Source organism: Amia ocellicauda, chromosome 20 (assembly GCF_036373705.1).
Source record: "Amia ocellicauda isolate fAmiCal2 chromosome 20, fAmiCal2.hap1, whole genome shotgun sequence".
NCBI lineage: Eukaryota > Metazoa > Chordata > Actinopteri > Amiiformes > Amiidae > Amia > Amia ocellicauda.
The window spans coordinates 4,228,917-4,255,539 of record NC_089869.1 but is presented as its reverse complement, the minus strand read 5'-3'; the positions used below and the strand labels follow the sequence as shown (position 1 = coordinate 4,255,539).

Here is a 26,623-nt window from a genome sequence, read left to right as displayed (position 1 = left end):
GAACTATAAGGAGATTGATTGCCCATGTCCTTCCTTTAAATGTGAAATTACAGGACAAAAATGAATGAAGTGAAAGTTAATTACTCCCATTTGCACAAAGCATTGCAGTTGGCTTTACTGTACTTACACAGTCACAATTACAGATGATCTCATTCTCCTTTCCCTTTGTTTGTGAGTCAAGGATTTGGCATAAGCAATGTGTATAATAAAATTTGTGTGAGTAGCTGAGATAAAGGAGAACAGGATCTCTTAGCCCTGTCTAGCCACTAGGCGACACTGCCTCCCTAAACTTATTTTGAATTCTAGACAGAAGGTCAAGAATTAAACTAAGTGATTCCACAAATGTCAAAAATGTTCTGTATTTTTTGGGACCCCAGGGGCAGGAAACCTAGTGTAAATGAGAAGGGCTTTGGAAAGCACATTCAAAAAAGTCAGTCATCTTCATTAGCAGAACTTCTTTCGTATAGGATGCATTTCCACAGGTATGCAGTCTACCCTATAATAGTGATACCTTGTGGGGAACCTCAAAAACTGTTGACATCTTACATTCTTAAAACTTAAGTGAAACCTTACCAAAACCACATATGGCTTTGCACTTACAAGAAGCTCAAAAATATCTTGCGGTAAAGGAAAACTGGAGTATCGATGTACAAACATCTTTTTTGGACTGATGATAACTTACAGAGCCAAATCAAAAAACGATTACAAAACAAGTCAGCACTGTTTTTGTGTGTGTTAATTTCTAGTTAACAGGTTTGATTCTGAAGCCAATTGTAAAAGTCTTGCCTTATAAACTTCAGGAGGGAGAACATTTTGCTGACTATAACCCCTCCCCCTTATGCCAACATTGGCCAACACAGCAGGAACGTCCAGTCTTGGTAGAGGTTTCTCCTATGTAATGAGCACATATCTAATACCTAATAGACCACTATTACCTTGTGTCTTTAACTGTAAGTCATGTACAAAGATTCAGAGAAAAATATTACAGTTTCTGACACTAAATAAAACAAAAAATACAAACACATATCATAGTCAGAAATGGTTAATATTAAAATATTGTATACATGTATATAGGCCTACACTTTCTAAATCCCCCCCACCCAAGAATTTCTCTTATGAAAATAAATGTTTGATAATACATTAAATTCTACAAAAAATCTGAATGTCAGCAAAACATTAAAGAAATGCTGCTATACTATAGAATTAATTCCATATATTAAAACCATATGCTGACTCTGGGGTATGGACACTTTGTTTATTAGTACAATATTGTTTTATGAGTAAATATTTACAATATATAGCACATCTTTAAAAATGAGTTATACACAAAGTTGATACAGATCAATCAACAGCAGCCAATGCTGCAGAGTGATTTCTTACAGACAGATACAGGATATACAAGGGAAACAATAAATATTTTATAGACATAGTTTCACTGAAAATGGTCAATTCACTTCCTGGTCACCATTAAAGCAAAATGTCAGGTTATAAAGTCTAGTTTTTCTGCAACATAGTAGGAAACAGCAGAAGGAAGTTTTTGACAATTCAAGTTTTGCCAATTGTTTAGTTAGATATATTGCAATATTTGTATTTCCTCAGTCTGTGAAAAAAAATGTCTAAGATAATACAAAAATAAAACCTAAAGGGGGAATGTTAGAATCACTTTTTTTAGAATCCCATCCATTGCTAATGCTGTCCTTTATTAAAACACATAGTTGTTGAGTGTCAACTATAAGAGTTTAATTTGCTCAGCATGCTAATGAGATTTTGAAGTTTCCATGAGGAACCCATACTGTACAAACTTCTGTATTGATTTAACATGCATCAATTAGTTAATTCACTACTTACACTACTTATATATGTCAACCACCAGAAACAATTAGGGTTAAACTGACTGCAAAATGCATTAGAAATACTGAAATTGTACAGAGATCCCAGGGACATGTTTTTCTTTTTTTTTTGTACCAAGGAACTTTAAAGGGATGGCTCTATTCTGCTATCATGTATTCACAGATAAAAGACTAACTAAATAATAGCATTTCCTAGTAAAACCCAACCTGAGAAATACTGGACCTGGAGGACATGTACATAGAACCTGAGCAGAGGTGATTTAGTAATAGTCATCAAAGTCTTCTGAGTCTGAGTAATCTTCTGTATATCGATGATGAGATGTCGGCAGCTGCAATACAGTTGAATTCATCTGATCTGTAACACAAACAAGAGATGTGATTCTCTGAACATATTTTTCAGCAAGGGCAGCAGAACCATTTTTAATTGTTAAAAAGCTAGACACTCTCAAGCTTCTTGTAACAATCACCTTAAGGAGACAAGCTTAAGTAGGTTTAAATGAATTAACTAATTCATTCATTTTGAGGATATGGCAGGATTTGCTGGTAAAATCAAAGTAATTACGTAAACCAGACTTTTGAGCACTTTTGTCAATGAACTTTCAAACTAATATGAGGCAGTTTCATTAAAGGTTGTCTAACCACCAGCTGAATGTCATTATGAATGGTATTGATTTACAGCCGTTCCTCCTGAAAAGACCCCTCCAAGTCAAAGCAAGAAAGGATTGAGTCAATTTAAGTTTTTTAATGAACACTTCACCTTCAAAGATGCTTTGAAAAGTTGACCCTGTGGTCACTGGGATGTTAAGCTGTACAAGTTCATATAACTGGTGAACTGAATCCAGCTCTAAACTAACAGAAGAATAATTTTGAACTTTGCCCTGCACTCAGATAAGAGCTTATGCAGGGCTAAATGGATACTGTGCCATTTTCACACCGCTTAAAAACATTATAGAGATGATTTATCCATAAACAAGGCAGGCCTGGGCAATGCCAATTTGAATTCCTGCAGGTTTAATTGATATCTTTCAATAAGCAACCTCATTCGGATGTGGAAAAAACGGGCCATTTGACATCTGCTCCAAATATACACAATTATTTCAGTAAGACCTGATGTGGAATGAAAACCAGGATCCTCTGCAGAATTGGTTTTGCTTATCTTTGTTCTAAGGGAAATGAGAGAGGCTGATCTACCTGAAAAGTGAGGATAAAACCAAGGCAAATGCAATTTAATCTACAGAGGAAGCGAGCCAAAACTTTAGGTTTCAAAGCAAGCAGTCTTTCCCTTGTATTTCATATAAGAAAATATACATTTTTATGTGAGCATGTAAGAGCTTGACCGTTTATCCACTTTTCTGATATTTGTTGTGGCATACGCAGATGACCTGCCCGAACTTTGTGTTGCTCCAGTCAAATATATTATCTCATTTAAGCCAATATTGTCTTAACATTGCAACATGAAAGACAACTTAAGTCAGTTATATATAAATTAATTTATTATGTTTGCTTGGCTGGGGAAATTCAATGGAAATCCTATTACTCTGTTATCACATTCAAAAATTGAGTCATTTCAGTGGTAGGATTAGATTAAGGAATAGTGAATCAAACTTTCTGAAACGGCATTTGTGTAACTGGGAAAACCATATGAAATAGTTTTTCAATCTCAAACTGTATAATTTAATGGGGTTTGAGGATACAAATAGAAGCTTCTGAACAAATTATAAGCAAAAGCAAACAATGAATAGACTCCTTTCTAATTGGGTTGTAATTGGATTCAACTAAAATGGACAACTTGTCATATGTGGCAAACAGCAAGACGTGCGCTGTTATCTGTCTGTTACCCAATTTTAAAACACCATAGAGGAAAGCTTCAGTAAAAAACATTAAGGTTTTCATGACACATCATAAACACTTGCATATATAAATGAATACATTACTACTGAGGGAATATACTAACTCGCAATGCAATTGAAACTGATGATAGGCCTACCTGGAGTGATCACTGTCAGACTGGCAGTTGCGGTGACTTCTCCATGCCTGTTTCTGGCAAAGCAGTGGTAGGTCCCCTCATCAGCAAGGCGAATTTTCTGGATCTGAAGCCAGCCCGAGACCTCATACTTCTGTGGGCCACCCCTGAACTAAAGGTGGAAAGTTACTATATTAGTTTACGTTGTTAAAATCAGGCTTTAATATGTTAAGGATTCTAACATGTGATTCAGAAACACTAAATTTATGATCCAAAGTTAATCTTATTCATACCAGTGTTTATGAATTGTATTCTATCTTTCTTTAGTCCTTATCTTCTTTTAAAATGTCTGCTCTTACTATAGATTTAGTAATAGCAGGTACACATTCTCTATTGTACTCTATTCTCTCAAATATGTATTTTAAAACATCAATGGAAACAATGTAGCGGGATTAGGAACATTCCGAAGAAAGAACAATAAACAAAACCTCTAAAAGCTGCCTTTCTTCAGCAACATCAATTTCATCATCTGAAATAATCTGGGTGTTGCACATCTGAATTCAGCCTGTAGGAAGTGATTTCCCCTTAGTGGCAATAAATGAAAACAGTGCAATAAAGTTGATATTTTAGGCAGAAAATTACACTCTGGAAAAGCAGACATCTGAGTCCTATTATCAATAATGTTGTGGTCGTAAAAACAAGTAGGTGGCACTTAAGCTAGATGAAGGAATTTGGATCATTCAAATTTTATGTGTGTTCCTCTATGTGTGCTTTCTATTCTAAGATCTGCATAATTGGCCTTTTCAGTCAGGGGTGGAGTGCTTGCATTCCAGTTCAAATGTAATTCCACAGACCAACAGTAGTGTTTACATTCACACTTTGATGTCACATTTCATTCATCCACTCATCCACTCATTAAGCACACAAAATAAGGCAAATAAGGGCATTGTCAGCAAAGTATACCCATCCCATATCTTTATCCCTTCCCCTAACCAGACTGCAAGATGTACTTGCTTCTCAGCCAACTCACTTTTTTTCCATGTGGAATCCTGGAAGTCTAACTGCATACATTAAGAACTATATAGGTTACTCTGTATATTTAAAGTGTCCTTAATGACACCAATAAAGCAAACAGAGATTAATCTAGCAAACTGAAAACATGCATTATTACATTAATAATTTCTTTAAGACACTGTGGACACAGAAACTCTAAAATATTATTTTGACTTATTAAAACAAATCTGCTTAGTTTTCCACAGCAGATCATTTATTCCTTGGATTTATTAGAAATATGTATCATACACATTTTTTTTTTGAAAAAACAAGACAAAAAACAAACAAGGAAAGCAAAAACTAATTCTAAGCCTCTTTAAATTATGAATATTTGCCCCCATAAATACATATTCCTTTTTAAACAGTATTCATGAGAGAAAATTGAGGTGTAAAGTAATAATAATCATTCTATGACTTTAAAAATGTTTTAGCAAGAAGTGTTTATTGAAACCTAGCTCATTTATAATGTTTCTGTATGTCCTCAATGTAGGGTTACTCCTATTGGGCAGTTCTGGATTTGATAAGGGTAGTACCCAATTCCAATATGGAAATGTATGTTTGATCATACTATTCATACTGTGTAATATAAAATAGTATTTAAATTAATAAAAAAGGTTAAATTTACAAATTAAGTTTTGTTCACAAGACTGGAATTGTTTGCTCTCCTCGTTGTCCTCATCGTTGTCTGAGTTATCAGAGAGGGTTTTCTTGCTTGCTGCTTGAAATAAACCATGGAAATACTATTGAATGTCATTATGTTGTGGCAAACCTTTTTTTTTTTGCATCCCCCTACTATCACTGTGAAAACATGGCACCTGTCAGTTACCTGGACTGAGATATGGGGATCATCTCCAGGGAGAAACATTTCCATTCCATCTTTCCTCCACTCAATGGAGGCCATGGGGTAGGCGAAAACCTCACAGCCAAAAATGACATCCTCCCCTGTCACGTTCCATATGTCGTAAGGTGGTGATATGATGTTGGGGGCTGCATGAAGGTATAAAGCATCATTAGTAGTGAACAGAGAATCATAACAATTTTTTTAACTATGTTACATTTTAAAATCTATATAATTAATTTAGGCATGTTAAAATACAACCTATGTAAATACACTATTTGCACTGAAAGAAAACACAACAGTATACATATATAGATACTGGCACTGAATGTTTTTCATCATGATTTATTTGTAATTGTTATACTGTGCCGACATTTTTATGGTGTTATTAGAAGGATTAATCTCAAACAGACCTGCTGACAACTGAAATTAAAAACAAGCAAACAAAAGGAAACACACCACATCAAACTATTTTGTACAAAAGGAACTGTAAAAGTAAAAAACAAACAACAAAAGAAAAAGAAGAGAAGAAAGACTTGGGTCTTTGGTATGACTTGGTTGACTTGTGTATTTTCTCTTCAAAGGAATACAATGAATTTAACCAGCATCTGCCTTCTAGTCCCACAAATACGTTTTCATTAGTAAAATAAAACAAAAATGTACGTTTCTTTGGATGTGATGAGATTTCTGTCAGAATGGTATATTACAATACTACATTGTCTTATACATTGAGAAGCTTTAGATGACAGTTTTCTGTCTATTAAATACAGACAGAATCAATAATGCTGTGCTTCAACTGAAATAGATTTTCTCTGACTACACGCTCACTACAGCATGTGGCTAAAGTTTTTCAAGAACAAGTTAAGTAGGTATCTTTGTAACACAATTAGTAATTCCACTTGAACAAAAATGACATATCATGTTTTCTCAGTATATTGTATAGTGTATATTGTATAGTGTATTTTAAGCTCTTCAGAAGAGAGATATTTTCAAGGTCCAAAAGGCTCTGTAAGGTCTATATGAGTCTATACATTAATGGATTGGTCATGGTGACAGCTGTGTGTGCAGTCAGGAGAATCAGCATTCCCCTTATAACTCCTTATCTGCCCTTCATTCATTGCAGAGGATCAGCTTTTATCTGAAGATCCCAGATCTGACTGTCTATTTGAATTTTCAAAAAGAGGATCCATTCACAACAAGCCATGCCCATGAATATACACAAACAATATATGTGTTCATCTGTCGAAAGAGACACATAGCCACAGATTTTCTGAGAAGGTGTGAAAAGGGTATTTTATTGTTGATCCAACTGGTATTTTAGGGAAAGGAATCTTGTGATGTGAATACAAAACCACAGAATATCTGGCAATCTGGCAAAACAGCAGTGCTCTATATAGGTACATCAAAAGGGAGGGGAAACCTTTCCTTTTATAACATGTATGTGAGAAGTTATGAGTGGATAGCGGCAGCTTATATAATGTACATGCTTTGTATTATTCTGTTGAACAAAAATATTAGCATCTTTTTATTCAAAAGGTATACATTTTACAGGTATGAATAGCCAAGATTTGTAAATCAATGATAGTATAGATAATCTTACTATAATTTTAAAAAAGATTAGACATTTCCTCAAGCTGTAATATCCTCTTATTAGCTTTAGAATGAATTGAGCAATAAGTGTGTGATTTGTCGCTTAAGGGGACAGACCTGGATAACAGTCAAACATAAATATTAGATGGGCTACAGTTTCAATATGGATTTAATACATTTGGATGAATTGGAAAAAAAAAATGAAGTGAAAATTTAACTCCCATTGTAATCTACATATAAAAGGTATAAGCTTTCCCAATTTATTTATAATAAAATTATAATAGTATTTCAAAGATATTTGGTTACATAAATAGCATTTTGCTTGAATGCAGCTTTGTATGAAATTGTTCCTTGTAATTCTAGGTTAACAATACGGTAAAATTTTACAATAATGGGCAATACTTCCTCATGAATTCCGATAGTACAACACAGGACAAACACATGAATACATGATGTAATTCTTGTGAACTCAGATGAAATTCATTTGTAATTCAAGTATGTGAATTCATCATGAGTCAAAGCCTCTTATTCATATGGAATTCATTTTTTATAAATTAAGTTGATCATATATATACATCATGTCTTCACACATTAATTCATGTTTTTCACAACCCCCTGCGAGCGAGTAAGAGGGTATGAATTCATTATGATTCATGGTTATTAAGGGTCTTCTTTTCTCCAGTATGTTCCTCATTCGTAATTCCTTTGCAACAAATGGTGTTAATCACGTGTACAAATCGGGACTGGCTATTTGAATAAAAGCAAACAAAATATATGGATTCATCACAATTTTGATTAAAATGTCGTTTTTCTTGCAATTATCGGCGTTATGCCAAAGTAACGTTTTCTTATAAAGAATCATGCTTATTTACAAGCTGATCACATGCACTTCATGTTTACAGCCAATTATTGTAAAGTCATGACTTATTCATGTTATATCCTAATGAACACTGCATGAGCAGACCATTAAGTAAACTGAAATATGTGGGTATATCATGCTATGTTGTAAGGGCATACAATTATTATTATTTTTAAATGTTATATACATGTAATATTGTAGTGATATCTGCTGTATGCTATATGTGTGTTCGACACCAAAACAGCAAATAATCGGACCGAGTCGTGATTCCTGCAACAGGTTTTATTTTTGAAAATAGCTTCTGTACTGTCCTGCCGGCGGCCACGGGGCCTCTATATATACCCTCCCCAGGACGGGCCCCCCAGTCACGGCGCCCTTGATCCCGCGCTGCGCTGACTCATGAACCGGGAAATGAGTATTTCCAGATTTCTAACAGTAATAATCTCAGTATCATTAACTAACCCCCCCAACAGCCCCAGATATATTTAAAGGTATATTTGACTGATATTTCACCATGAAAATCTTGCTGCCCACCGCCTGCTTGCATAAACTCCTGTTATATTCTCTTAAAATGAACACTAAGCATTAGGGATGTGCAGTTCGCGAAACGATTCGTTCTTTTTGAACGATTCATTTTGGTGACCGATGAGAATCGGATCAGTGACGCACTGAATCGGCTCTCTTGATTCGCTGTGAGCAGCGGCTGCGCTCAGGAGCCGCAGACCCGCCTGTCGACTCTCGTTCAATGACTCACTGACTCAGTCCGGCAGATTCGTTCGTCCTGGCGAGTCCTTGAATGCTATGAAGCTGAAGACCGTGTGCGCCATGTTGGTTCCAATTTCCCTCTTGCTTAGTGCGTAAGAAATAAATATGTATGAGCCAAAATGACGTCAGTTACATAATCCAGACCGAGTATAGACTACTGTCAGAAAATGAGATTAGACGTTTATGCAATATTTACTGTACATAATGTGTGTGTGTATTACAGTCCGTATTCATTGGGTACGTCTGCAGAACAAAACAAAAATATATAATAAATCGCTATGAGGTCTGTTTTTTTAATGTTTTATACACGTAAAACATTTTGCACAATTATTATTAATACTTGCAAGTCATCTTGAGGTAAATCAACAAAATTACCTGTAATAATAATTATTAATATTAATAATAATTGAGATACACCTATGCGTAAGACATTTATTTAACAATAATAATAATAATAATAATAATAATAATAATAATAATAATAATTCTTTGCAGACGCACTTGTCCAATCAATATATTAAATTTAATTAGATTAATCGTGTTGGCTAAATAATGTTAATGCTTCAAACTGTTGTTATCTCCGGGATTTTAAATATATATTTGTTACAACTGTATTGAACTGTAACTGTAACAGTCAAATATAGACTTTTCCTCGCTTTTTTGTGGTGTGCAGTGAATGACTCGTTCTTTCTTATGTAACCAGTCCTGATTCGGGCTGCATTGGTGTGAGTCATGAATCAGTGAACGAAATGAACGAAATGAATCGATTCACCGAACTGAACCGAATCAAATGAATCGAGTCACTGAAAAGAATCACTACTAAGCATTCAAAACCAAGGTCCCGCCTCCTAAAGCCAAGTAACCAATCAGAGGAATCATAAACGTTCTGCCCCCGGAGCAGTTCTGACCTATGAGCAGAGTTGCTTTTGTAAACATCTCTTCACTGATTGGATAATTTACTTATGAAAGGCGGGACTAAGCACTGAGAGCTTTTGACTGTTTAGAATGATTTAAAAGAAAACCCCTGGTAGGAAGCAAAACAGGAAACTGGAAACTTTATGCAGGCATGTCGGCAATAGGAGCTCCATGGTGAAATATCAGTAAAATATAGCGTTTCATATATTTACATTTAGCATAGAATTAATACTGGCATAATTTTTTGAGATATCTACATAAATATACGTGCAAACGTTTTTTTTAAATCCTTGTATTGTTGCTGGTATTTTATTGTGATCTTATTAACAGTTACATTTTTCATTGTTTTCTTGTTTTACTGTTTATAATGTCTGTAAAGCGCTTGGGGCACCATCAAAAAAGCGTTGAATAAATAAAGGTATTATTATTATTATTATTCTTATTATTATTATTATTATTTAATTCCGTGGAACACGTTGATGACCCAGTGGACCCGTGTGTGACTCGATTCATAGACACATCGGGGCACCGTTTGTAGTAGTACATCCTAAACAGCATGAAACCCCTATACACGCATTTCATTTCAGTATACATTCTTGCCCCTAGACTAAGGACTGTACTATAATTGTTTGATCATGTGGGTGGTGTTCATTAGGAAATACCATGCATAGTGTATGACTTTATTATAATGGTCTGCTCATGCAGTGTTCATTAGGAAATAACATGAATAAGTCATGACTTTAAAATAATTGGCTGTAAACATGAAGTGCATGTGATTATCTTGTAAATCAGCATGATTCTCTACAAGAAAACGTAACTTGGCTTAACGCCGATAATTGCAAGACAAAATACATTTTAAAATTCAAAATTGTGATGAATCCATACGTTTTGTTTGCTTTTATTCAAATAGCCAGTCCCGATTTGTACACGTGATTAACACCATTTGTTGAAAAGGAATTACGAATGAGGAACATACTGGAGAAAAGAAGACCCTTAATAACCATGAATCATAATGAATTCATACCCTCTTACTCGCTCGCAGGGGGTTGTGAAAAACATGAATTAATGTGTGAAGACATGATGTATATATATGATCAACTTAATTTATAAAAAATGAATTCCATATGAATAAGAGGCTTTGACTCATGATGAATTCACATACTTGAATTACAAATGAATTTCATCTGAGTTCACAAGAATTACATCATGTATTCATGTGTTTGTCCTGTGTTGTACTATCGGAATTCATGAGGAATTACATTTATCTTTCCACAAGAAGTGAACATGCCATGAGGGGGAAAAAAACAAACTTGACCTTACAATCTTCCATCTCTCTCTTCCCATTGAACCACTCAGCTACCTAAGGGAAACATAGACTTCTTGTATATATTCTTTAAGAAGGGTCTTGAACCTTTTTTGAACAAAAATAAGCATGCTCGGTTTAGGCATCACTTTGGAAATCTTTGTTACCAAATGCTTACATGTTGTCTTCATGAAAAACACACTGGCATTTACCTTTAATGATTCATAGCAGTACTATGAATTAGTGACTTCAAATCTCACCAGAAAATGACCCACCACTTAATAAAATATTTTCTACCTATGTCTGTAGAATTTCTCTTTTAGATTGTTTGACATTGGAGTGTCTAACTCCAGATCATGATGTTTTCATTCCACAGAACTGTTATTTTATTGGTTTAATTGAAGCAGTTTCATGCTTAAGGCATTTCTTCCACAGAACTTTTTTCCGAACCTTAAATCAGATGCCAGGTTTAACAGAACAAAATGAATATATATATATATATATATATATATATATAATTAAGTATATACACTAATGGACTGGTCATTGGAGCATTCCTGGTGGGCTGGTCAACCTGTGTGCCAGTTGACCTCGGGCATGATACAAATCTATGGAAAGTAAAATTAGTCATACTAATTTAGTAATTTTAGTCAGTATTTTAAGTTCCTACGTTGTACTGTTCATTTTGTCTGTTTTTTTTTGTAAATCCTAGGAGAACACATGTAACAAAAACTTATTCATTGCCTTGTTTAATGATGGTACTGTAGACAACATGGATTTAAACTTATTCCTATTTCATTAACACTTTTATTTGCGCAATAATATTATTGCAATAATTTTAGCCTGATATTAAATAATGAACAATATTGATGATACATATTACACATGTAATTGTTAATATTGTTTATGGCTACCCATAAACATTCTATCTACATTTTCTTGCAAAATGTGGACTGGTGTACCCAGTAGCTGTGATGCAGATCGGTGGTGTTATTAGGGGCTGAAGTGTAAACGGCGGGGCAGGTAGTAGTGGGCCTGTCCGTGTCAAAGTCCAGGGCTGTTTTTTGGTCCCAGTCCACAGGTAATAATAATAATAATAATAATAATAATAATAATAATAATAATAATAATAATAATAATAATCCTTACACTTATATAGCGCTTTCTAAGACACTGAAAGCGCTTTACATGTTGGAGGTCCCAACTCCACCACCATCAATGTATAGTACCCACCTGGATGATGCGATGGCAGCCATAGTGCACCAGTACGCTTACCACACATAAGCTACTCATTGGGGAGGTGGGGAGAGAGATTAATGCCAATTATATCAGGGAATTGATTAGGGCTGTAGTTGGAAATTTGGCCATTTCTTTACGACAAATGCCCTGGGATTTTTTGTGACCACAGGGAGTCAGGTAGGGAAGTATGTTATATAATACATTAAGTATTTATTGATACAAAAAAGACATAACCCCTTGACTCCTAGAAAACCAACTCGTAGCCAAATACAGGAATATATATAGATATAGTAGATATTGTTCCCAATGGAAAATCTGGAGTTTTACATTCTCATATAAATTTACATTCCCTTCAGCCATAGGAAACCAACAACAGACTAAAAAGAAAGGAAAAAAATCTGCAGGGACACACAGTTTTGCAGCCCTATAAATTACTGCTGTTCTTCTAATAATTTACTTCAAAAATGAATGTGAATTCAGGTCAGTAATATTTATGTTGCATAGAGGCTTTAGAAAGAATGAGAGAACTGAGATCTTGCTCCCTGGAAAGGCATTGTACTGTAGTACATGTTTTTTATAGTATCAACAGCTAACTTAAGAAAATAAGACAAGAGAAGAAACAAACAGGGACAAAACAATCAGATCCATTATCGTACAAACAAGTTTATAAATATATACATTTTGAATGTGCCAATGATGTTTATTAGGGCAACAAAACAAGAGACAAGGGAGACCAGCTGTTACTTGTAAAGAGAGTGACTGCTGCTGCATTTACAGATTCACATACACTGAGCACATCAAAAAGTTAATGAAAAAATGTGATGCAAATTACACTAAAAGGCTAGTGCTTTACCCAGTGCTCGGAAAAAGTTCCTTCTGCATTGTATTCTTTAATTAAGTCCATACCAAGCCCCCCAGGTCCCTCTCCTCTCCCATGCAAATACATTTAGAAGGATTTAAAACATGATTTTTGACCACCACTGCTTGCTCAAAATATGGAATCCCAGAGGGTTTTCGGGGCTTTGACATTTTTCCACATCATTCACAGTTTGGAATTACATTTTAAGTAAATCAACCTTCTACATGGATCAGATTGTCAGCATTTAGATACCAGAGGGAAGCAGTTATCTGCACTATCCGTTGAGGACAAACATTACTCCGCAGTGTGCCTTGCCCATATTTTGAGGGGTATATTTTGGTATTTACAGTATTTATGCTACCTTTTTGTTAATATTTACAGCCATATGTCAAATTAATAAGGTATTTTTAACTGTTATAAATCAGTAAGTTTCCTAAATGGTCAGCCTGATTAATTATCTTTATGACCATGTTAATTTTAACTGCCATCCCTTACTGAATTTGCACCAACAGCGTAATTAAAACTTAGGAGTGGTCCTACAGCATTAATATGCTTCTTTAAAGTGTCAAACATTTTCAGTGTAAGTTTTTTATTTGAACATATCTTCTGTACAAACGAGTTCCAGGTTACGACAGTCTCAACTTACGACTTTTAAATTTTATTGTTCATTATTAATGAGAACGAGGAGTGATGTTTAATGGTTATATTATGCTATGGTATCCACAGATGACAATATAACTACAACAAATAGCAAATACAGTAGAGTTGATTAATGCATATGTTACCTTACGACCTTACACACATATTACGGCTACTTACGATCATATATGCTACCTTACAAATGGTATTGGACCAACATACAAACCATTTTAAATTCAAGAACTACAGCTAAAAGAAATGCTATGTTCCTATTTTGTCATTGATCATTCAACTCAAGAAGCAGCAAAATAGATTCAGAAGAAGACCAAAGGCCAATGAAATCCAAAGGTTGAACAAGATATACAAGTACTAGTAGCTTATTTAAAGGGCTGTTGTATGGACTCATGTGGTATAATATGTATACATAATTAAACATACTGTTCACAATGTGCAGAATAGTAAAAGCATACTAATACTTGATGCCAGCAAGATGCCCTAAACCAAGCTGGAACCTAGCCGAATCGGCCTGGTGCTGGTTTGAGTGTTTTTCCACTGCACTAGCTGAGCTGAGGTTACATTTAATGATGTCACAAGCTCACCTACTTCAAAAACATGCATATGTTTGGATTAATCATTGTTGCTATGGCTCAGTTTGTAATTGATAAGATATAAGCTTTTAGTATTATGAATAAATAAACATATCTATCAAGAGAAGATGAGTTAAAAATGTTACCGGACGTTGGAGGTTAAAGACTGAACTTACAGATGAAGAACGGCTATCACTTGAAACAAGCTGTAACATTATTTTATTTAATCCCTTTATGTACTAGATCAATCCTACAATTTTTTTAAACTAGTATAGAAATTGCAGCAGTAGTTTGTTAAGTATTTGTAATGTATTTAAGCCTAGTAATAGGGTAGACTGATGCTACGTGATGACGAGTTAAATTAAGTCCTCCCTCTGGCCTGAAGATTCATGGCCTGGTTCGGGGTTGGCTTGACAGAATTGCTAGTGAGTAACATACTGCACCATGCCATCCTGGTTCAGGTTGTATATACCAGTGGAAAAGGTGTATTAGAGACATTCATCTATACATTTATAGATCATGCAAAATCCAACCTTCAGAATGTTAAAGCTTCAGAAAGGAGAATCTTACATCTTAGAGAGCTGATATTCATTGTTTAGTAAAGTAATTCCAGTTTAAAAACTGTGAAGTAACACTTCCAAAACATATAAAACTAGAGTTCCAGAACTTGTTACCTAGACTTCATAACACAAAGCGATCAATTTAATTTTTAAAAAATACGGCACTCACTAAGTTACCAGTCCTTGAAAACAAGTCCCCTACAGTGCATCATTGAGAAAGTCATTAAAACAAAACAAAAACATCTGCAATAGTTTACATGAATTGTATCGTTAATTGAGAATGATACATTAGATTGAATAGAGTATTTTACATGTTTACAGTTATTATTACTCATGTAAACACCAATACCAGTTGTGGAACATGGCATAAAAATAATAATATAAAAAGGCTAAAGTAAACAACTACCTATCAGCTTTACATGAAAAGCCATTAAGAAACATTTTCAGAGTTTTTTCTCTTATGCCTGCAAGCTATTGTACAGATTTGGCATTCTGAAAAACTACCTTTTCTGTTTTTTGGATTAGAAACTATTGCACAACTATTTGCAAACAAAAGAGTATAATTTGTACTGTGAATGCTTTAAGACTGCTTTGTTTAAGTAAAATCCCTTTATAATAACATTTAAATACAAGTTTGTAAGGTGTGATCTTAATGAACTGATCAATTAGTTTTAGTTTTTGATGTTTGTTATTTTTTTTTTTTAGGGGTGGGGGGGCAACTGAAAACAATCTGACAGGAGTAACTATGTTGAAACATGAATACAAGTACTATGAATCTTAAGGAATGAAAAACACTAGTAGATTGTGTGAGTCATTTCGATGTCCGTGCGTATACAAGATTTATACACTTTTTTGTGGGTGGGGAGGGGGGCATAGTTGTTTTCTATGGTCAAACATACAGCATCTGCTATTCACTGTAATACGAGACTTATGCCTGGATTTCCACTGTGTTAATATCCCTCTGGTATTTCTATCAAAAAGGTCCTCTAGCCATAGCACAGCTGCTTGAAATCAATTTTACAGAACAAATTATATATGTGGTGAAAATAAAGGCGACCTAAGAATCTATGCATATATTTTGCCAACTGTGAAAATAGCTGAATGTTTCTTTCTAGTTGGCTCATTTTATTTGCACTGAATTAAACTGATCCTGTGAGCAAATATAACAAACAGTGACTTCGTACTTCTTTAGCTGCAGCACAAACTATCAGGTTAGCCAATAAACATGTCTCACTATTTCAAGCACTCTAGGTAGCTGCCTTTAGTTAATTTGGAGTGTAATGTATAGTGTGGTTACTGTTAATAGAAATACCATAATATAACTTAAATATGCCATTCACCAAGCTCAAATGACTGGCCAAGGTTAGCTAGAAAGTTATTGCTGGTCAAGAAGTAGACATCATGTCACAAAAAATAATAAATTACACATGCATTGATGGTTCTGAATTTAATAAGCAAAAATAAAATGAATGGGTATTGCTCTGGTTTTGATTTCATGGGCACATTATGGGATATTTGACCGTCAATCCATAGTCACTAAAAGCAACTTAATAGGAATGTATTTAATAACGAAGATGTCTATTTATCATGTTGTCCTTGATTATAACTCAATATGACCTTAGAAAATCTTACATACACATGCTTTGTTCACAAAACCATGGGTGTTAAATTGCCATGTGAAACAAGTCAAGTCCCATTCAAGGCAAGAAATAACCACAAATGTCAATTTAAGAAATACAATTAAACAAACATTAACAACAAAACCAATACAAAATAAATACATCTGTTTGCAATATGCTGCAGTGCTGTATGTTGCCTTAGTATCATGTATACCCTTCCTGGACAGCTATCACAGCAATGCTCATTTGATATTTTAATGTTATTTTCCAGCACGATTGTCAGCTTGTGCTTTCAGACGCAGCAACTGTTGCTGAGCCAGTTGTTTGTAGGATTAAGGGTGTCTTGTCTGCAGTCTTTGTTTTGGCGGTGTTCCTGAGAGATTAGAATAACACTTCCATCTGGATTGGTATGTGAACCCATGTTTTCTCTGTTGTCAGAGAACAAGATCTGGAAATGTCCCCTGAGAAAAAAGGGACTGACAGCATTTCAGATCTCTCACATTATCTGCCTTCAGATCATTTTATTTGATTGTTAGACTAGAACTCTTCAAGTTTTCCTTCTGGGCTACTCTGCTGTTCCATGCCTACAAAAACAAAACAAAAAATCCCTTGCTTATAGATGGGAATTATATTTAATTAATAGGATAGAATGGATGAATGAATACATAGAAAACAAATATTATATAAAATAGTTTTGACCTACTAAAATTTGAATGTCAACGCCCTTAAAACAACAAATAACTCTCCGAAGGTACTTACACTTACAGGCTTTTGTGCCTACTGCACAAAGATGTGTAACATGATATTTTGCTTATTATGCAAAACAACAACAAAATCTTGTTGTCATGGTGATTACATATTATAACTACAATTGCAGCATTTTCACAGCATTTTCTGGGCTACAATCATTTAAACCATAAACTGTTTCCAACACTGATCAGTAAAAGTCATGAAGGCTTTCAGTTTTCAGGTTTGCAGGTTTTTCAGCAGAACTTTACTCCTCAGCTTTTGCGACTCTTTAAAAATTAGAAGAGGGAAAGTGAGCATTGAATGATATTCATTACAATACTGGCTGCTGCTGAAACCTTTATTCCATTATGCTGCCAATTACATCACATTGCTAACTATCCAGCTATTCTGACAACCTATGGCTCAAAGAACAATTACGGCCTATGGCAGCTACCCATAGAAGCTTGGCTTTTAGATGGCTTTTGAAGGCCCTTGGGTTTTATAGGGCTGTAAATAGATGTCAACTTCATGGGCATTTACAGTTCAAGTCAGGAGAATGCAATGGGAAATAATGTATTCAGAAAGATGTAGGTTATTTTTATATGGCTTATTTATTTCCTTTAACAAATACAAGTGTTTTTTTGCCACAGTTTTGTTCAGAGGGCTTCATAAAACCATCAGTTGTTTCTAATTATAAGAAAAAACTAGCTGACCATCATCATCTCATCCATATCAGGAGGTTAGAAACTCATTTCAATTTCTTTACAGCTGCAGGTGCAAGTCATTAAAAATGCCACCCCAGTCCCAGCAAGGCATGTTTTCAAACCACAGAGCTTACATGTGGTTTCAAGACATTATTAGTTTTACTCCATATAACCCCTGACCAACATATAAGTAAAGCTCTAACATTATGGTCTTTAAACAATGTGCCAAGTTTGTAATATGAGTGACATTCATCTTCCTTGGCATTTTGTGGCACTTTATCATTCTCATCATGTGTGTCCTAGCTGTTCGAAGGGATAAATCAATTATGGCATCAATTAAATATATTTTCAAAGAGATCAATACTTATGTTCATAGTTTAAGTACCTCACCTGCTTCGCACGGCCCTTCATGGGAAAGTTTGAGCTTCATATCAGGCCTGGCATTAGCTGCTTCCTGGAACTTGCAGATCTGAGGGTAGGTCTTTCCATCTGAGCCACACACAGCTTTGTTGGAGACGCAGATGCACTGTGGCTCGGGCACCTCCCCCTCCCGCAGGTCACCCATGTCCAGCCTGCACTCCAGATTCGCCCCACACTTTCCATAGAAGTGGTTAGTGTTGTCCAGGTCGCAGATTTGCCCCTCCAGGTTGGCACATTCCCTGCAGCAGTCACAGTGGTCCATCACCACCCCGGCCAGACACCCGCGTGGAAGGGGACAGTCCTGTGGCTGACAGTCTGCACAGCTTTCACCTTCCTCCAGTAGCCTCTGCCAGCCACGCTGCAGGTATTCTGGGACACTGGGGACTGCCCAGGCCAGCTGCTGTGGCAGAGCCAGGCAGAGCAAAAGCAGTGCCCATCCACTGGACACGTGGTGCTCCAAATGTTGCATTTCCATCAGCAATCCAGTAGCCTCATTCGAGAATAATCCATCACTTCAAACCCTGCCTTTCTCCGCTGCTTTGCTTCCTTCAAGTCAGCACAATAGTCAATGCACCTTCATCACTCGAACCCTTTCGAAGATAAGTAAATGTGGGATTGTCAGTGGACACTTTTTAATTATTATTTATTAGCACTTCATTTTATCTTAAATGCCAATTCTAAAACACAAATTATTAAAGGTTGCATAATATAATAACCTGAAGGCAGATCCATTCTTTTCAGTCTTTTGTTCCAAAATGTGCATGTCAGTTTCTATTCTTTTCAGACTAGGCTAGTATTGTTCTGTGAGTGGACAACAATACCAAATGAACTATGTTATTATGTAGTCAGCTGCAACATTGCAAAGGCACATTTGAAGTTTATACATTTTTGTACAAACTCTTGCACTAAATACGATTAAGAAAACAATCTTTGTTGCTTGGTAACTGATAACTACATTGGGGAGAAAATGAAAGATGTGCTGTGCTTTTGAAGATTGTTTTTTTCCCCCAGTGTCAAAGATTTCCTAATTTGTACACGTTTTAAAGTACCAAAATTCAGAAATGGACTTAAAGGTAAATTACAACTTTAGGTGCGAACAGTTATTGCATGTTAAATCTGTACAGGAATATAATGTAACTTTATGAAATACAGCAATATGTGCAAACCCAATAAAGCATTCACAGTCCAAGAAGAAGAAAATGATCATATTGGTGATTTGTTTTTGCTTTGTCTTTTTATTGTTGAACACCCCAGATTATAGAGAATTATAAGAATTACAGATATGGTCCTGACTGGATTAAGATGCTAATTTCTGAGAAGTTTTAAAATCTGATGATGATGACAATGATGATTAATAATACTACTTATAATAATAAACATACTTTGATTAATGTTCAAGCTTAATATAATAATTAAAAAGTTTGAAATAAAGTGTGTAGTATGTGCAGCTTCCTGAAATGAATCCCTTAAACACAGAAAATAAAAAAATTCTGCACACGAAAATAATGCTTGCTGTAACATTAACTTACTACTAAAGTAACAGCCACGAAAGCCACATAATCGACACACTGCTTTAGCGTCGCTGGCTGCTTTCCAATGTTTTCACATGACTTGCATTTTCTTCTGCTTGTATACCTGTCAAAATGGTCTTTCTGAATGAATTAAAATATTTAAGACATTTTTGTTCTTTTTCAGGTGAATTCTTTGTGGTGCAGGCTAGGTAAAAAGCCATATAATCAGCTAATAGATTGTGGCAGGTGAAAAAAAAATATCCACATGACTTATGGTACTGTGAACATTTACAACTCCCCTAGTGCTCAAATCTTTTCACCTTTAATCCCAAGGAATAGGTTTCCCCAAGATTAAACAGTCTAGTCTAATCCTGTTTAATGCATATTTTTCACTGTCTTTGACAATGCAGGTCATGCCACTGTGTCTAAACTGGGACATTTACGTTAGCTTCACGTGAAAACCCCCAAAAAGTGTTTTTGATTTCCTTTTCAGGTCCCGTGGTATTTGTCCTACATTTTTCTTTAAAGTCTGTCTCGCTGCCTCTCTTAACTGTTATTGCAGCCTGGCTTCTTCTAAAGGGAGCTTTGCTGTCTTCCTGTCTCCTTCCAAACCATCCCCATCTGTTGCATCTGTGCCATGACCTCTGACCCTTATTCCTGCTTCATAAAGCAAGTATTTCAATTTAGGTAATTTAGGCTGTTCTACCCAGGAATTTCACAATCTCCCCCAGTTTTACCATTGGGATGTTTCCTCTTACTAGACACCAAATCACATTGATGGAAGCCAATAAGTCAGAATTCAAACCAATACACACATGCTGGTGATGAAAAAAATGAAATCTTTAAAACATTCAATATAATTACTTCAGCTACAAATGACCAGAAGATTCTAAAATAATCCAGTTAAATTAATGTGTTTCTAATAATTAACTTAATTAATTCTGCATTTGCCAGGGAAGTTATTCTTAACATCCACCACCAGACATTTGACAAAGGAATTAACTTAAATTTTTTTAAATCTTTTCAGCAAGGAAACATGGGAGTGTTTAGGCTAAATGGATTTTTAAACAAGTTCCACACTATATAATCACTATAAACTCATTGAATTTCTCTGTTGCTTTATGCAAGTTCATGTGAGCATCTCCATGAAGTATTAGCAGATATGTTTTGTTTAACTGGAGTGTTGAAGGTAGAAAATGTGTGGGCTACTGCTGACTGGGAAAGCTCTGTCCAAAACAGCGGGGACTTTCCAGCACCACAAGATTAACTCAAGGACACGTTCAGTAAAACATTTCAGAAATTCAGATGATCAATATGACATTCTAAAATTAGCACAGAGGCCAGTCAAATTCCCAAATATGTGGACAGTGTTTGAACTCTTGTATTGAAACTTGCTTTGAAAATGTACAGCATAGACTGCGTGCGTGTATGGGCTCTAATTTGTTATAAACTAAGCTACCTTTGCTTCCTTGTAGAGATTAATTGCACTTTATTAATTTATTCCGGTTATGTTCAGGGTCAGGTGGGAAACTATTCTCAACTGGTTGCCATAAGGCTGCAATATGTTCCTGTTTACAAAATGCAGTAGTTCAAAGATTCAGAATAATTACTGTATTTAAAAAATAAAGACATAACATATATATGTGAGCAACAAACTCTGTTGTCTTTAAAGAATACATGCACTGTAATATGAAACATTTGCCAGTATACATTTAAAACATCTAGGTATAACATACTCTACTCTACTCTACATTCACTTACATTAACAAACATTACAACATTAACACACATTACATACAAACGTAAAAAGACAAATAAAGTAGGCTCCGCTTAAGTTATGTCTTGTGAATTCTTGATTTAGTGCATATTTTTAACAGATGTCTCAACTTTCTTACTATTTGCACATATGTAACTTGACATGATTTCAATTGTTTTTATTTCCTTTTCTCCAACACAATTCCCCCATCAATAATCTTAAATAAAAAACTGAAATTATTTCGCTTTTTAAAAACATCCAAAGATGTGCAGCTGGAAAGTCAGTTATTCTGTTTTCATAGTTAATACACCTTTCAATTGAATTGGCAAAAGGCAAAATAAATAGAACAATGACACCAATAAACCACAGAAAGACAGATGTAAGTGCTTCAGTGAGAGTATGCAATATTAAACTCAGAACAGCAAGTGTTGCTTACCAGTTCAATCTGCTGTGAAGCTGTCAGCTGCTGAAGCTAGCAGGGTTCCCTTGCTGAAGGGAGGTTGTCAGTCTACTGAACAGAAGCACCGCTCTGCCTGTATGGAGCACCTTCCCACTGACTATTGCTACTCTCAGCCCTCTCTCAATGAAGACTTGTGATGTCAGAATGAAATGTGATTCCCTCCTTGCCTTTCTCTCTCTTCCCTCCCTCCTTCAGCCATTTTCTTGCTCTCCCTGTAACCTCTCGACTTCTTTTGTCTCTCCTCTTTTCTCACCCCCTTTCTTTTCACTTTTGTCTTTGTTGGACTCACTCACCCCTCCTGTCAATTTCCGTCTGATTTCCTGTGTTCTTTTCCTTTATGTGGGGTATCTTTTTTGTTCTTTTCCCCCCTCTAAGGCACCTCCCTTTTCAGGTCTGTTTCTTCAGATCAAAGATGCAAAGCTCCAGGCCATGAGGGGCCTTCTGGTTTCTATTCTATCCAAAGCTTAAGAATGATCCTGCTTTGCTGAAACAATTGCCTTGCTTTTAGCGTTCATCTCAGGTCTGAAACAGCTGACAATGTAGATGCCTTGTGAATATTCTTAACTGTGGTCTACAAGGAGCTGAGCACAATTGTTTTTGTGCATGACCCCTTCCATTCAACTTCCCCTTGCGAACAGTGAGAAAAATTAAAGTGGTTAAAATATTGTTGAAATTGTATATTTATTCAGTAATTTACAATGACTCCCAAAATAGACTTTCAATAAACCTAGCTTGATACTGTTGTAATTTTTCTCTCTACATTTTTCTCTCTTCTGCCTTTCCTGTATTCCTCAACTGCTTCAACATCTCAACAACCATAATTCCATTATAATTAAGCTACCAGATAGCTGGAAATCTCTTAGAGTAATGGTATATCTCTATTAAAATATGTAATTCAAATTTGAATGATCTGTTGCTTCCTGTTGGAGGTCAACAATGGGCAAGACAGTTTGGTAGCTTTAAAACATGTAAATAAAACTTTAATGGGAGCATCACACTATTAGCTATTTTAAGGAAAATCCAATATACACAGTATGAAATTGCATACATCTTGGCATATCTATGGAACTTCTATGTCTTCATTTTAGTCATGTGTCTTGTCTTTATATTTTTGAGAAATGGCTTTACCCTCTTGTTGGGACCACATGAATTACAGTATGTGAGATTTGATAGACTGAAGGATCTGGTCCTCATCTTCAATATAGGAAGGAATTAATCCACATTATCCCAGAGGAAAAACAGTTATTATAATATTGTACTCTTTAAGTGATTATTCCATTATGAAATTGAAACTATACATTCAAATTGATGAGGGCTATTGAATCTCTTGAGTAGACCAGAGGGATAATAGCCAAAGCGTATCCTTATAGCTTTAAGTAAAAGTCCTTATATGAGGCACAGCTAAATTGCTTCTTTGCTTTTTAGCATGTTTTCTAGTTTAGACAATGTAAGGGTTATAATACATAGCTAACTATAAACAGCAGCAATTTTGACATGAACTGCTGCTTTGGATATTTTAAAGTCTGGCCTTGTAGCAAAGGGCGTATCCCATCTTTCCACCCTGAGGTTACAGTGCCATTCATTTCTCTAAATCACAGGCTGATGCTGACTGAAATCTCAGTTGTTAGGTTGTCCCAGACTATTAACTGTCTGCAACTGGATGTAGACTCTTATTATGTCAAACACCTGAAGTTTAATAACACGGCAGGTAAGTCAGCCTTTAATACGTGAAGAGTTAGAAAGAATCAAAAAAATATTGTTGGGCTGGCTCCTGTCTTTTATTGTAAAGTTCCTTATACTGTAAAATCAACTGCAAGTGAAAAATGAAGTGAAGTGAAATCTGGTTTGAGTTAATCATTCCTGAAAGTGTTTATAACTTATGTTCATAATTGTGGAAAGACATGTGTAGCTGCCTGCCCAGAACAAGTATAATTTATTACTTTGCATTGCTATATGATGTGTTTTTTTGGGGGGGATTTACAACTGCACATTTAGTTATTATTATTATTATTATTATTATTATTATTATTATTATTATTATTATTATTATTATTATTAGCAGCAGCAGCAGAGGTAGTAGTAGTAGTACTAGTAGCAATATTGAAAGGAATATAGCCACCCTGCTGTGCGACTGTACTGTGGTTCATTCTTCCTCCCAGTTATTTTAACAATGAAACTGGATTCCAGTAAAGCGGGGGGGACGGGACCTTGGCTGCATACTCCCTTAGAATCAATAAACCAACTTTTTCCCATCTCTGAAAGCTGGCACATTCTTGTCTCCTAATTAGATGGAATCCTATCAGATCATGCTCACCTCATCTGGCTTTGACAGGACCGACGGAGTATAATAATTGAGATGTGGTGTACTCTGCTAAGTATGGCAGATGATTAAAAAGCCAAAAAGTTAATCCTGCTTTTGGTTTGCCATTCAGTGGGATTAATCCATGAGGGTCTTTTTTCCCTTTTATACTGACAGACCCATGGCAAAATAAGGAAAGGGGGTCACAATTTCATAGATAAAAAAATGTTGGCTTTCAAAAACTCAAAAAGACTTGGACAGTCTGTACTGTACCTCCCACACCCGGTCTGACCCCCATCTCCCCCACAAATTCAGGCATTGGAAAGTACAGACCAGAGTTCAGGAAGCCCAAGGCACATTAGATGTGCTTGTGCAAGTTCTTATTCACGGGCCACGGCATAAAGGCCTGCCAAAGAAAGCACAAGACAAAATGTTGCTGTGGTGCTAACTGGAAAACAATGAGGAGCTGCTTGGATCTATTCTAGTGAAACCCAGAGAGGCTAAAACTAGGTTATGACCTCAGCTGGTCGCCTTGAAGTGACAGCAGTGCTTTTTGGGGATTGGTTTGAAACCATTGCCTCTGAGTTTAATGTGTAACTCAGACCTCTTTATTTGGGGCTTAATTTACTTAAAACAAAAAAAAGGAACAGATGTGAAACTCTACATGGAATACCCCCTGAATATTACAAAATATACTGTCTTGATTTGGGCCATGTTATATTTTATGGTTATTTTTTGAAATACAAAAAATGACTGGCCTGTGCGTGTGTTAACAGCCTTAAAAGCTGTATGCATAATCTGTTTTTTGAAGGGCCATATTGAAACCTGATGACAAATATTATACAAAGTATATTTTCTTTTCTTATAAATAATTAACAACTCATCTTACAGATTCTTCAGGGATATTCTGTGGTATAGTATCGTGTAGGTCATTCAAGGTGTGAGAACATAACCAACGACTATTTTACTAAACTTATATAAATAACTTAAAATAAGGTTGATAAAAGCTGCACAGTGATGAAGGTATGCTACACAGATAAGAGTTTTTCAGTAAACATCCCTCTGTGTGGTCTTCAGGACTTTGTCTAATGACAGACCATCTTGTTTTATTCTTCAACAAAGCATCCCCACAATTATTCATATTCCATTCTGCCAAGTATCGTTCTATAATTAGAAGTGGTCCCTGAAGATGGTAAAATTTAAGTGTCCGTGTTTAATAATAACAATCTACACATTTCTTCAGAAATGGTTGACTAGAGAAATATAGGTCAGAGCTTATGACGCTCATGTGTTTAGAGATCAGACTGTACAGTAGATGAACTACTGTAGGAAAATCTATAACTTTGTTGCACTTGCACTGTAGGGCACATCAAGACATATTTATTTTTTATAACTCCTGTAAATATTTATCATTACGTCACATTTTTGATGAATATGTTCAGTGGTGTACAATTTGACATCAGCACAGTCACTGAATTATGTTTTGGAAACTGGCATTTAGAGAAGTAGAATTAAAGAAGGGACTGTTTGGTCAGAAGACACTTCACAGGAATCATGAGGGAAGAGTTGAACCAGCCTTCTGAGGAATTTATGACCCCATGTCTTTCAGAATTAAGTAGAAATCTGATACAAAGAAGAATGTGAATACCAATAGATGTTACTTCACAATAATGAGTTGGCTCCTCTGTTCAAAACTATTAAATCAATCTTTTTTTAAAAGCTAGCTGCCTTATATAAACATCATCCTCTTTACTTTACTTTAAAGTGTTAATGCCAATATGTTTGACTTGAAAATAAGGGATTACATTTATAATCTCTTAAAATAAACAACCCAAACAATGTGTCTATTACAAATCGGGAAGAGTTTAATTTAACACATTTTTTTGTTTTGTTTTGTTTTGTTCCTGGGTAGTAAGTGTTATTTCCTAATTGCTTATGCCTCAAAAGTATAGAAAATGTCTATTATTCCACACAAACTTTGCTTTTGTGACCAGGACAGTGATATTCTGAAATGTAACTATTTCCAATGAAAAAATTGGCGACTTTGTGTCTTTTCATTCACATAAAGTCCGAAAAAAACAACATCTGAATCCAAATTAACATGT

The 26,623-nt window shown here is 35.3% G+C and overlaps 1 protein-coding gene across 1 annotated transcript; it reads right to left on the bottom strand.

Moving 5' to 3' along the window:
* Positions 1-1,241: 1,241 nt before the first annotated feature.
* LOC136715919 (kazal-type serine protease inhibitor domain-containing protein 1) lies at positions 1,242-22,417 on the bottom strand. Its single transcript, XM_066693330.1, has 5 exons — positions 22,196-22,417; positions 18,463-19,082; positions 5,693-5,853; positions 3,838-3,985; positions 1,242-2,205 (listed from the first exon to the last, which is right to left on the bottom strand). Exons 2-5 carry the CDS (start codon positions 18,965-18,967, stop codon positions 2,111-2,113), a joined length of 909 nt encoding a protein of 302 aa, XP_066549427.1. The 5' UTR covers positions 18,968-19,082; positions 22,196-22,417; the 3' UTR covers positions 1,242-2,110.
* Positions 22,418-26,623: the final 4,206 nt, after the last annotated feature.

What these genes read in the sequence shown, in the direction of transcription:
- LOC136715919 (XM_066693330.1), bottom strand. Translation starts at nt 18,967, where the DNA reads ATGGAAATGCAACATTTGGAGCACCACGTGTCCAGTGGATGGGCACTG. An exon ending in ATCCCCATATCTCAGTCCAG is followed by an intron (nt 3,986 to 5,692) that starts GTAACTGACAGG and finishes TTCCACCTTTAG; the next exon opens with TTCAGGGGTGGCCCACAGAA. An exon ending in TCTGACAGTGATCACTCCAG is followed by an intron (nt 2,206 to 3,837) that starts GTAGGCCTATCA and finishes TTTGTGTTACAG; the next exon opens with ATCAGATGAATTCAACTGTA.